Consider the following 13143-nt stretch of genomic DNA (forward strand, 5'->3'; position numbering starts at 1 on the left):
TCTGAGGGTGCAAAAAACTCAAAATAATGAGAAAATCTCCTTTAAAGTTGTCCAAATAAAGTTCTTAGCGATGCATATTACTAATCAAAAATTACGTTTTGATATATGTAACCCTAGACCACAAAACCAGTTTTAAGTTGCTGGGGTATATTTGTAGCAATAGCCAAAATACATTGTATGGTTCCTTTATTTGGACAACTTTAAAGGAGATTTTCTCAATATTTTGATTTTTTTTGCACCGTCAGATTCCAGATTTTATTGTCTTAATCTTATTGATTTTATTCCAGAATATTGCCCTATCCTAACAAACCATATATCAATGGAAAGCTCATTTATTCAGCTTTCAGATGATGTGCACATCTCAGTTTTGAAAAATTGACCTTATGACTGGTTTTGTGGTCCATGGTCACATTTATGTTTGAACAGCATACTAATATAATACTCTATTTCGGCTATTGCTACAAATATACCCCAGGGACTTAAGACTGGTTTTGTGCTCCAGGGTCACATATAGCAGTGTTATTTTAGTATTATCTATAGTGTTTATTAATATTTTGAATGAGCTTTAATTTTTCATTTTCAGTTTGTCATTTAAAATTTAGTTTTAGTCATTTGATGTGCTTTTGTATTAATTTTTCATGTCTATATTTCTTTTATTTCAGCTTTAGTAATTTTAGTACTTCAATATCACTTGTTTGCCAACGATTTGAGTTGTTTTAAGGTTTTCATCTAATATTTACATTTTATTTTAGCTTTATTTCATTTACTGATTTTTTTTGTATATTTTTTATTTTTAATTCATTTTATTTAACATTAATAACCCTGACATGTAGTCATGTAAATTCCATCTGCTACAGGTTAGTTTGAAGTCTAGTTTAGGAAGAACTTCTCAGAAATCTAGCTTTAAAAAAAGCTTTTTCTTTAGTTATGCCTTTAGATTTCTATGGCTCAGTGAAGTGTGGCCTTTCATAGCTCCTGCTTGTATTTTCGCTCATGTGACTCCGAGTACTTGCCTGAGCGCTTCTAGAGCTCTTAAACTCTGCTGTCACATGAAAACAAGCCTCCAGGATTGTATGGCCTTTTAACATCGAACTGTCTGCACCTTTTGGGCAAACTCTGAAAAAACATTTTTCTCTCTTGTTTAAGTTTTAGTTCTCCAAACGGTTCCTCCTATTCTCTCAAAGGGACTTTCCATCGTTTGTGGGTATATTGTATAATAGGAGGTTTTACACTGGAATGTATGTGTGGGCGAACGTATAAAAGGGCAAACTCCTCGAACTTTGTCTGCCATGACTTGCTTGGCATTGTTTTCAGTGTGAAGTTTAACGAGGGCGGCTGTGTTGTGTTGTCAAACCCTCTCTGCTCGTAAAGCACTATTCACACGGTGGGTGTCATGCAGTGTTTACTAATCAATACCTGAAATGTGCGGTGCTTTCATCAGGGGAGTGCACAGTGGGAGGATTACACAAAAATGGCCTGGCTTGCATGACTGTTAAATAAGAACTGGACGAGATGATGATTTTCCCTTGTGGTTTAAAAAAAAAAAATACCCAGAGGTTAATAGAGATACACAAATGTTATGCACCCGGGAAGCTCGCTCGAGCAGTTTAAATGTGAGGCCGTCAGAGTTTTATTCTCAGCTGTGCTGTGTCTCTCACAGTCTGCATGAAGGGAGGATGAGAGGAAATAGTTTTCTGCTGTTTTGGACTGCACCCAGGCTTCAGAATAAAAGGAAATACTTCCTGTATATCAGTTTAAAGGGACAGTTCAGTCCAAAATGAACCCCTGTTCCAAATGTTTTCTTTCTTCCATGGAATACAAAATGCGAAGTTTAGCAGAATGAGACCAGAATAAAAAGTTAATGAGGGACTCTCCAGCTCCAAAAATGACACAAAAGCACCGTAAAGTATCATAAAAGCATTTCAGCACTATATTATAAGTCTTCAAAAGCTGTATGATAGCTTTGTGTGAAGAACAGACCAACATTATACACAAATAATCTGATTTAAATATGGTGTGACTAAACGTAAACGTCATGTCAGGTTTGGCGTAATTCTATTATACTAAAAAAAGACTTGCCTTGCATTCAAATATGCATACTTCACATTGACAACACAATGGATGTAGTATGTCTGGATTTCATTCACACTATATAGAACATACTCTTTTAATGGGTCACAAATACTTATTCAAATGTAGTACTTACTCTGACAGTAGGAGATTTCTGATTCCATTGACACATCTTGAAATGTCGTATCTAGAACCCTAGACATGTGGGGAAATAAAACAAGATATCATGGCCACTTATTAATTCATTACTTAGTTTTAGTTGAGTATACGTTGTATTATTTATTATATTATTATGTACCACTATTTTCTTCTGCATGTCATGTGTGAAGCCCTGTACTGATTGTGCATGTGACCATGGACCACAAAACCAGTCATAAGGGTCAATTTTTCGAAATTGATTTCTACATCATCTGAATAAATAAGCTTTCCATCGATGTATGGTTTGTTAGGATCGGACAATATTTGGCTGAGATACAGCTATTTGAAAATCTGGAATCTGAGGGTGCAAAAAAATCTAAATATTGAGAAAATCTCCTTTAAAGTTGTCCAAATGAAGTTCTTAGCAATGCATATTACTAATCAAAAATTAAGTTTTGACATATTTATGGTAAGACATTTACAAAATATCTTCATGGAACATGATCTTTACTTAATATCCTAATGATTTTTGGCATAAAAGAAAAATCAATAATTTTGACCCATACAATGTATTTTTGGCTATTGCTACAAATATACCCCAGCGACTTAAGACTGCTTTTGTGCTCCAGGGTCACAAATGAGATATATGTTTAGGGCATGATTTGTCATGAATTGTTTGGACTCCAAGGCACTTCTATCATGTTCTTTTGTAATTTTTAATGATTAAATGTTTTTACCTGTTGCGGCGCGCCACATCTGGTGTAGACACGGTGTTACTAACCTATCAAGAAGAAACAAAGCAGCCTCTGCGTCCGATCGCAGGCCTTGAGTTCTCTCCAGCGCTGGAAAGCTGATCCGATATTTACACGGGTCCTACTTCTTGCCTTATTGTTCCGCAGAAAGTTTTCCTCATTTGTTTTTTTATCCGCCGTCTCTATCTTTCTGTCGCTCAGCTCGGCTAATGTCCGTCCTGTGCACTGAACGCTCTCTCCTCCACATCATGAGTAGACACACCCCTTACTGCTGATTGGCTACAAGTTTGTTTTGGTACTCGGCCTGACTCAGTTTTCTAAAGCGTTTTTGAAAAATTACATACCCCACCTTTAAATCTGTGGTCTCCACCATTTTTAAAATCGGTTAAGATTTGAAAATTGTCTAGTTTATGATCCTTTGTCTGCTACTTTTAGAATAATTACATAACATATGAGGTATTTATGTAGTAATTCTCTCCAACAAGCTGAGTTTTGTCTTCTGGGGAGGAACTACAGGAGGAACTCTCCCCATGTCAGGTTCGGACATCCTGTTAAACACAAACATCCTGGATCGGGATGACACTTCCTCTGTCCGTCTGGTTCCCCGCATATTAGCGGATATCCTCTCTGTCCAGTTTTAAAGGCACTACACCTTCTGAGACTACAGACTAATATATGTGAGGGAATCACTAACGTGTAGATGTGCTTCCTAAATGTTGGTTTATTAATTTTTTCGGTGAAATGACAGTATGTGTTTATATTTCACATATATTGTTGGTATATAGCAGTTTGGTTTGGGATGCATATGAGACTCTGAAAGGCTCTGCTCATTCACCCAGAGCTCTTGAGTTGAGCATGTTTTTCTGTCCCATTCTTACCAATAGGGGGCGGCAGGTGTAATACACACTTTAAACATGCTTCCTTATGGCTTTACATACAGCATAAACTCTGTATCAAGCCACAGAATGATGCAAATATGCAAAACATTTGAGTGGAATATACATTTTACTAGTTATTTTTATCTGTAGACTTGTAACGATGACACTTTGACGAGGCGAGATTTGAACTAAACGTTGGCATTAGTTTCATATTTCAATGATTTCATTTTTAAAAACGATTTAGTATTTTAATATTCAAAATGTTATTTTCAAAACAATAATCTCATGGTATTTTTTATGCAATTCCAATTTATTTATTTGTAATTACAATTCTAGCTGAATTTAATTAAATATAAGAATTTGACATAAAAGATTCTGCATGCATTACAAAATGTTCACATTTGAAAGCTATCATTCAGAAATGAAAGAAAATCTGAATAAATGAAAGTTTTAGTTTTTTGTAGTTTTACTATATTAAATCAAAATTCAATTCAAAATCAAGTCAATTTATCAAATTAAGACCCCTCGAATAAAAATGAAGTGCCTAAGAAATTGCAGTGAGATTATGAATGATCCCAATCCTAATTCCAATTATTTTCACAGTTTTAGTAAATGAATGATTTTTGATCTATTCATGAGGAACTGTTCATGGTCGTATTACAAATGCCACACTTAAACTATGTAAGAATTATGGTAAACTCTTATCAAATTTGCAATTTTTAAACGGTAAAGGTCTTTGCACACTTTGACGATGATGAATACAAAAAACGCATTCGAAAACTTCAGACTCATAAACTTCAGAGATTCATAAACTAAAGACTGTAACACTTTAGTTTAGGGACCAAATATTAGCCCGCTAATTAGCATACATATTACTAGCACATTGGCTGGTTATTAGTATTTACAAAGCACATATTAATGCCTTATTCTGCATGACCATATTCTAGATCCATAATAGCTAAACATAACTTCTACAACTACTACCTTACTTAATAATAATAAGCAACAAATCAAGAGTTTATTGAGGCAAAATCATAGTTAATAAAGGCCCGTTAACACCAAGAACGATAACTATAAAGATAACGATATTAGTGTCCACACCAGCGAACGATAGGCTATCGTCTGCTGCTTTAAAGTCTGGAGCTAGTTATAACAGGATGGATTCTGATTGGATGTAAAGCATTGACAGCCAATCAGAATCCATCCTGCTATAACGAGCTGGAGAATTTAAAGCGGCAGATGCGCGTGCGCTAGAATAAACAGATGATATCTTTTGCTGGTGTGGACACTAAGATCTTAATAGTTATCGTCGGGGCTTTATGTTTTCTGAAGGCAAGTCTAATTAACAGTAATAGTGATGCATTAGTAAGCACCATGATTTATATGTTCAGTTAAATGCTATGTTTTGATGAAATCTCTCTCTCTTCAGGAGGCGTTTGTGGAGCTCTATGGCAGGCAGAGGGACTCTGTGTTTCGCAGCTCGTGGTCATCGATAGTAACGGTCTTCGGTCTAGCTGCTCTCGGGGCCGTTGGCTTGACCATAGGAGCCTACCTTGCTCAGAAATGAGGAACCATCCCCTTCTTCAGTCGCTTGCCCTCTCTCTCCGCTCTCTCCGTCTGAACCCTTTCCCCAGAAGACATCCATGTCCCAGGACTGCTCCTCTTCAAAGCCTCTCTCCCACTCTCTACAACGCTTTCTTCTCTGCCCTCAAACACAAAGACAGGAAACGTACACGCTGCCGACAGATCATGAGAGGATGGAGGAGAAGAAGAATAATGAGGTGAAAGAGACACAGTGTCATCGGCAGAATTAGTTCAGATCTCAAAGTGAAACACTTTTGACAGTTTTGGTGTTCTTATATGGAAAAATGATGGAAAAATACAAAGGACAAGCCACATCTGGAGGTTTTGAAGGGCTGTGCTGATTGAAAGTATCTTCTGACGACACCAGCACTCTTCAAATGTCCTTTAAGAGTCGGGTTGATCTTAGGAGACAATCTGCACTAAATTACCATAGTTGGTCTTAATTTATTTTGTAGGATTAATTAATTCTTGTGCTGCCATCCTTGTATCGTAGCGTCAGAAAGAACCTGAAGAACTGTGAGGAGGAAAAGAGAGAAATGTGGAGACAATGTCCCTCAAGCCACTGGATTTTGATGAAATTTTGACACTGAGATACAGTATGCAGAGGGAACAGTTGAAAAATGATTCGTGGGATGCCAGCCTCTCTTTGTAGCGACTTAAAGAGCTTCATTGAGGACTGAAGAAGGGTTTCCTTGAAGAAAGTAAACAGAAAGGCCAGAAAGTAGTTTTCAGACTTTGAAAGGTAGACACTTTATTGACATGTTCAACTGATGTGTGTGAGCCGGTCAAAAGATCTCAAACTGTACAGTATGTAAAGAGGTGACGCTTTATTCTTCTTAATACTACTACAACTACATTTCTGTTCACTCTAGTGTTCATTCATACACCAAAAGAAGCAGTAGGGTGGATCTTAAATCTGTCCAGAGCAAGTCAAGGTTATATTTCACCTCAAAATCAAAAGAAACATATATTAATATATTATATATACACACTACCGTTCAAATGTTTTAGTTTTTTTTAAAGAAATGTATACTTTTATTCAGCAAGGATGCATTAAATTGGTCAAAATTGACAGGCTTTTATGTTACTAAATCAAATTTCTATTTCAAATAAATGAAATTTATTTTAAACTTTATATCCATCAAAGAATCCTGAAAAAAATGCATATATTAAGCAGCTCAACTGTTTAAATCTTGATCGAATAAGAAATGTTTCTCGAGCAGTAAATCAGTATATTAGAATAATTTCTGAAGGATCATGTGACACTGAAGACTGGAGTAATGCTGAAAATACCGCTTTGATCACAGAAATAAATGAAAATGTAAAGAATATTAAAATAGAAAGCTAATAATATTTCACAATATTACTGATCAAATACATGCATCCATGGTGAACACAAGTGACTTCTTTCAAAAACGTTTTTTTGAAACACACCAGTAGATATAAAGCACATTTCTCCCCACTATTTATATTACTGTAATGTAATTATTTAAATAAAGCACATATTGCACACACACACACACACACACACTGGGGTGAGATGTGACTGGGTCATTCTTTCACAGATTTTTCATAACTGTTATTATTATTTAATTTCCAAGGCATAATTTTCATGGATCCTGAGGTTTGGTCCAGTGTAAACAAGTGGAAATCTGCAATGGAAATCCATTCTGTGTTCCTTGGATTTGGTGTTTACAGTTAAATGTGCAATCTTCCTGATGTCTGTTCCCAAAACAGCATGCTTAAACGTAATCCTGCCATATGTTTCAAGGATTGCCACGCAGGAAATGAAAGGTTTAAGAGCAAAAGCTATGGACAAGAGCAACTGTATACAGTGTGTGCCAGCGTGAGTCAGCTTTGGTGCTTTTGCATCGGCCGCCTTTGGGTCCACATGGAGCCACGATTAAACTTCGGCACAACAGAGGGACTTACAACGTTCCCAGAAGGTGGCGCTTATTAAATGCTTGCTCGTACTGATGTAGGATCGGAGGTCATATGCTGCATCGTTCCCTATGATCTCCTCTACAGACAGTGGCGCTGTATGGGGTGATGAAGAAACATTCGAGAAATGGGTGCCCTCTTACATCCTGAACCAGTCAATGTTACTTGTTATGTGACTTTATGGATGTATGTTCATCTTATAATGTGATAATGTCTAAGATACACATACAGTATTTTAACAGGTGGTTGATGGATAGATTTGCAAATCAACCATAACCGGGAAAGCAGAAGAACGTGTAAGAGAAACATGTCTGTATGTGATCAACAACAACAAAACCTGTCTGAAAGGATTGAAGCTTTATGTAAAACAAGTTAGCTTTCAAAACGAACAGTTTAATTGGTTACTATAGTGTCATAAATAGATGCTGGTTGCCTCTCGTTTACGGCTGCGGTTCACTCTGACGCTAACATTTGTTAAACAGATTTTATATTTCAGCTTTATTTATGTTTAGGTACCTTAAACAATCGTCCAACTGCAGCTCCAGAAGATCATTTAGAGTTTATTTCATTTTAAAGTTTTAGATTCTATGAACAATTTGGAGCATACAGTACATATGATCCTAATTTGCTGAATCAGTGCTGCTTGATGTAAAGATTAGAAAATCTATCAATCATAATGTAATTGCCTGTTTTGTGTGGCGATGTAATGAATATTAATACTTCATTTCATGTAGTCACTTCCACTGTTTCTGTAGCTGAATGGAAATCCAAACCAAAACTTTATTTCTTGTCTAACTGGAGCCCAGTGAAATTCATTCTGCTATGATTAAAATGGCATTAAGATTATTAATAATTATTAAGGTCTTTAAAGGAAATTTCTTCACAGCAGAACATTTTCTTAATTAGCATTTTATTTCTCCATTTTCTAATTAAAAATAATTACAAGCTAAATTTAATGGAGAAGCAAAACTATGTAAGCTATCAGTACGATATTCGCACAACTATAGCATTTTTTGTAACCAAAATTAATAAAGGATATGTTTCAAACAAGAAACTTAAAGATATATTACTAGCTTACCCATTTTTGCTTTTCGAGTAAATTTATCTACTTTTAAGGCTTTTTTGTTGTTGTTTTTATTTTAAAACTGATTATTTTTGCATTGTCTAACAAAACCGTCAACGCTTCACTGTAAAAAAAAAAACAAAAAAAACAAGTTGAGCCAACCTAAAATTTGAAGGCAACCAGCTTCAGCAGATTTTTGAGTTCTCTCAACTTATTTTTGTAGGAGATTCTCAACTTTTTGTTGTATAAACTTAAGAAGTATGCAAACAGATTTCTCATTAAATGTCTTATTTTAATTCATGGTTAAATTATGTTTATTCAATGAAAAGTAAATTCAGCTGTTTATCTCCACTAAAGGTGATTTGTCTAAAACCGGCATGTTAAAATGAAGCTTTGCTTGAGAAAATACTGTATGTCTTTCGAACATGTCTTTTAGTTTGATGTTTGGAAAGCTATGTAATTTATATAAATTTATATATATATACAATATGCTGTATAAATGGATTTTTCTTTGCACTAATATATCTGAGTGCGTTGAAGCAGAAGAAAAAAAAATGAGTCTATTAACAAATGCATCATTCACTAGACTGTACTGAACTTTAGGGGGCATCCCTTTCATGAACACACACTTATGAACACAATCAAAAAAAAAATAAAGTTGAAAAAGGTCAGATTTCACAATGTACAGTACTAGACACGAAATACAATGATCCTGTATTGTGTTGTTGTTACACCTGGAGCGATTTCACTGGAGAGAAGCTGCTATACTCTGTGATAGCAATGCTCAGGACACACAGAGTCGCCGTGCTGTTGTGTTTGATCGTGTGGCACTGCTTGAATAAGCTACTAGAGTCTACAATCCCTCTGTTCCTGCCAAACAAATTAAGATTCAATAAAACGAATTTAAGTCGCCTTTGCCTCCGTGAAATGACTGATTTACTGTGAGATTTCTGAGGTAATTCAAAAACACATCAGAAGGCAGCGTGTCGCAGTCACACTCGTTTAATGGGAGATACAGACGGTACACCGGCCACGAATGCTGGGGGTGTTATTTGTTCACCGTGTCCCCTCGACTTCAAAGATGTCCCAGAGCACGTCACATCTCCAATCCCTCGTCCCACTAAATGCCATGCGTGTAAAAATGACTCCCGCAGGCCAGCTTTCACTTCTCACTCAATCTCTCTCCTCACACGCTCTTTCTTTTTCTTCAGAAAGACACCACTGAATCTGTGAAAAGCATGATGCGGTAAAACGAATGGTGACTGAGAGCGCGACAGACAGACAGAGAGAGACTTGAACCGGCCTCTGTCCCCTGAGCGCTGGCTCTCCCTTTCTCTCTGTCTTCATGCATATGGAAGACACGACATGCTTTGACTGGAAAAATAATTGAAAATCACAGCCAGATGCTGATGCGAGCGACATGCCAATAGCTGTGTGCTAGTTTTTTGTTAGAACGATCAATATTTGGATTAACTTCAATGTAATATTTTGCTATGAGAATATTTGACCTGCTTGTTGCAGGTCTGAAAAGGTCACAGACAGCAGGGAATATCAATATTAAATGCAAATAATATCGAACTAACCTGTGCATTACTCCCTTTAGCAGAGACTATATTCACTGTATAGATAATATATATTCATTTCAATATAAAAATTAATATAAAAAAATATTCATTTTAAAAATATGTCTGTTTTTCCCCCCTTTTGTCCATTCAATGAAAGTGAATGGGGTCCAATATTGCTATGGATATATTCACTATATATAAACACTCCACTGCAAAACATTTTCCTAATTATACTTTCATCTTTTAATTCAATATTTGTCAATATTTAATAAAGGTAAAGATATATTCTCTGAAAACAAGTCTTAAGGTCTTACATATTTTAGCTTTTCAGTTAAATTTAGCTTTTTGTTTTGTTTTTGTTTTGAGTATTAATATAAGTATTATCTAATAATATGTTATCCAAGGCCAAATATTGTTTTGGACCCCACTGACTTTCAATTCAATGTATGGTCAAAAACAACTGAAACATTCTTCAAAATATTTTATTTAAATTTTTATTAATTTATTTATGTATTTTTGATTAAATATCCACTTAAAGGCCATAAACTTTCATTAAAATGTTATTTTATTATGCAAAAGGCTAGAAAATCAGGTAACAGTAATATAGTGAACAGGCCATGCAGTAACTCTTATTATCATGTAATTTAACCCTACACCCGGGTATTGTTCCTGCAGCCCAAAGTGCTTGCAATGTCAAGGTCATGGGTTTGATTCCCAGAGAATCTAATAATAATAATAAAATATAGCTGCAAGCAACAATTACGGGGCCAAGCACATCAGCGGCAAAATGAGGAGCTAAGCATAGTATGGAGCATCAGACCAACTGCAGAAATGAGTAATTGAAGGCATTTTAAGATTATTGCAGTCCAAATGGCTGAAAAATCATCTAAAACTACTAGTAATATGATTTAATGACTTTTCACTTTTGACCAACAGGTGGCACCGTTATCAAATCGATGTGGTGTGTTCTGTGTGAGTTGACAATGGCACACACAAAGTTTGGTGTCAATATGCCAAAGTATTGCAGAGATACGGCCGCAAGTGTCATTTTGGCATCGTGCCTCAAATTCATTGCTGTGGTATGCTAAAACGGTTTTGTCTATCAACACAAAATCCATACATTTTTGTCAGCACGGTCTGAGGATATGATTCGATTTTTGTGAAAATCGGACCAACGGTCTAGGAGGAGTTCGAAAAAGCAGGTTTTCAAAGAAAATAAATATGGCGGACTGGAAGTTTGGCTGAGTGTGGCAACATTGGTATCCCTGTTCTCAGCATGACCCAAGGAATCTATTAATACTAGTCTCATAACAATAGGCAAAATTCACAGAAATATATTAGCATTTATTTGAAATTTAATTAGAAGTTTTGACCACAAGGTGGCACTGTCTCAAATCTTTCAGAGTACTTTCAGGTCATGGTCTCCATGATACATATAAAGTTTCGTAATGGTATACCAATGCATTTGTAAAATATAGGATTTTATAGCATAATACTCTATTATAGTCAATGGCAATTTCATGTTGTGTTCTATTATAGCGCCACCAAGAGGACCAATCCCACCAAAAAAATGTATGTGTCCTTAGAGTGTGCCCATACATGTGTGTGTCAAATTTGGTGAAAATATCTCATTTTGTTTTGGAGTTATAGACATATTTGTGTGCAAGTAGATGAAAAATGACTGACTGTTGACTTTGTTTGCATTTTTGTGCCACTTATTATCAAAATTTTGGCAATTGGGCAGTAGCGTATAGCCTGGACGCTATGTTTTCGAATTTCTTACGGTGGTTTCGTATCGATCGGTGTAACGGTTGCTAAGATATTGGCAAATGTTTTTTTAAGCGCTAAAATGCAACGTAGCACAAACCATAAGCCAAAATCTGGCAAGTTTGGTATCGCTGGACTCGGCAAGGATTCAGGAGTCTAAAAAGGTAACTCTCGTGGAAATAAGTCAAGCCCACTCAAAGTTATAAGCATGTGAAAATTTGATTTTACCACTAGGTGGCGCTGCTTAGAAACTTCTTCGGCTTCTTCAGGGCATTGTGCTGATGACCCATACCTAGTTTCGTAACGATACGTCAATGCGTTCGTAAAATATAGCATTTTACTACAAAATTCAACATGGCCGACGTCCAAAATGGCTAATATGGGAAAATTGGATATGGTTCGACTTGGCATGATGAATCTAAAAAGACCAGTTTCTTGATTTTTGGTCAAACCACTGAGAAGTTATAAGCAAAAATAGCCACTTTTCGTATCTCCTGACCACTAGGTGGCAGGTATCCTCAGGTCATGCTTGTTATAACACACACCAAGTTTGGTCTCGATACGCCAAACCGTTGCGGAGATATAGCCTTAGATCCATTTTTGCGTGTAAATTCGTTAGTGTGGTATTCGAGAACGCTTGGACGAATCGACTTGAATTCCATAACTTGTGTACCATTCCATAACAGCATGGTCTGTTGATGATCTGAGCCAATTTTGGTGAGAATCGGACGAACCGTCTAGGACGAGTTCGAAAAAGTAGGTTTTACGAACAATTGAAAATAGCGAAAAAACGAAACAAAGAATTTTCATTTTGTGGCTTACGGTTCAAAAGTAATTAGCATAACAAAATTGAAATTTTGGACTAGTGGTAGTGCTAGAGAGTTTGAGTTAGAGACTCCAAATTTGGTGTGGTTACTATTGACAGTATAATCTATCAGTGTGCCAAATTTTACAACTTTCCCGCAATCGGTTCTATGGGCTGCCATTGACTTTCCGACGGAAGAAATGGAAGAAAAAAAGAAGAAGAAGAATGCTAACGATTACAATACAATACAAGTTTCTGTGGATAAAACTCCCAAATATAAATGCATAAATATAAATGTATTGACCAATCAGAATTGAGGAACTGGATTTGCTTTAAAAATGATGCAGAGTTAGAACAGTAAAATAAATATTTTAAAAGGAAGGAGAATTGCTTTGTTTGGTGTTGACATTAAATACTCATGCATTTAAACAGTATTTTGGCACTAGCCAAATTAGGTAGATTCCAACATGGACACGTTGCATGATATGAAACAACGAAATCCTAGACAATTCAAGGTAAAAATAAAATAAAAACACAACCCAGATGACATTAAATACAGGTTCACTTGCAGCCGGGATAA

General features: G+C 35.9%; 2 protein-coding genes across 2 annotated transcripts in view; one reads left to right on the forward strand and one right to left on the reverse strand.

Annotated features, from left to right (window-relative positions):
- Positions 1-8554, forward strand: part of LOC306846603 (apoptosis regulator Bcl-2-like) — a 44487-nt gene extending 35933 nt beyond the window's left edge. The window contains exon 2 of the mRNA XM_079380078.1: positions 5268-8554. Within this exon, the coding sequence (XP_079236204.1) occupies positions 5268-5405 (138 nt within the window). The 3' untranslated portion in view covers positions 5406-8554. The remainder of the gene's footprint in view (positions 1-5267) is intronic.
- The window catches only part of LOC306846144 (tyrosine-protein kinase JAK1-like), an 830156-nt gene that overhangs the window by 485473 nt on the left and 331540 nt on the right, over positions 1-13143 (reverse strand). The window lies entirely within an intron of this gene.

Source organism: Barbus barbus, assembly GCF_936440315.1.
Source record: "Barbus barbus genome assembly, chromosome: 26".
Lineage (NCBI taxonomy): Eukaryota > Metazoa > Chordata > Actinopteri > Cypriniformes > Cyprinidae > Barbus > Barbus barbus.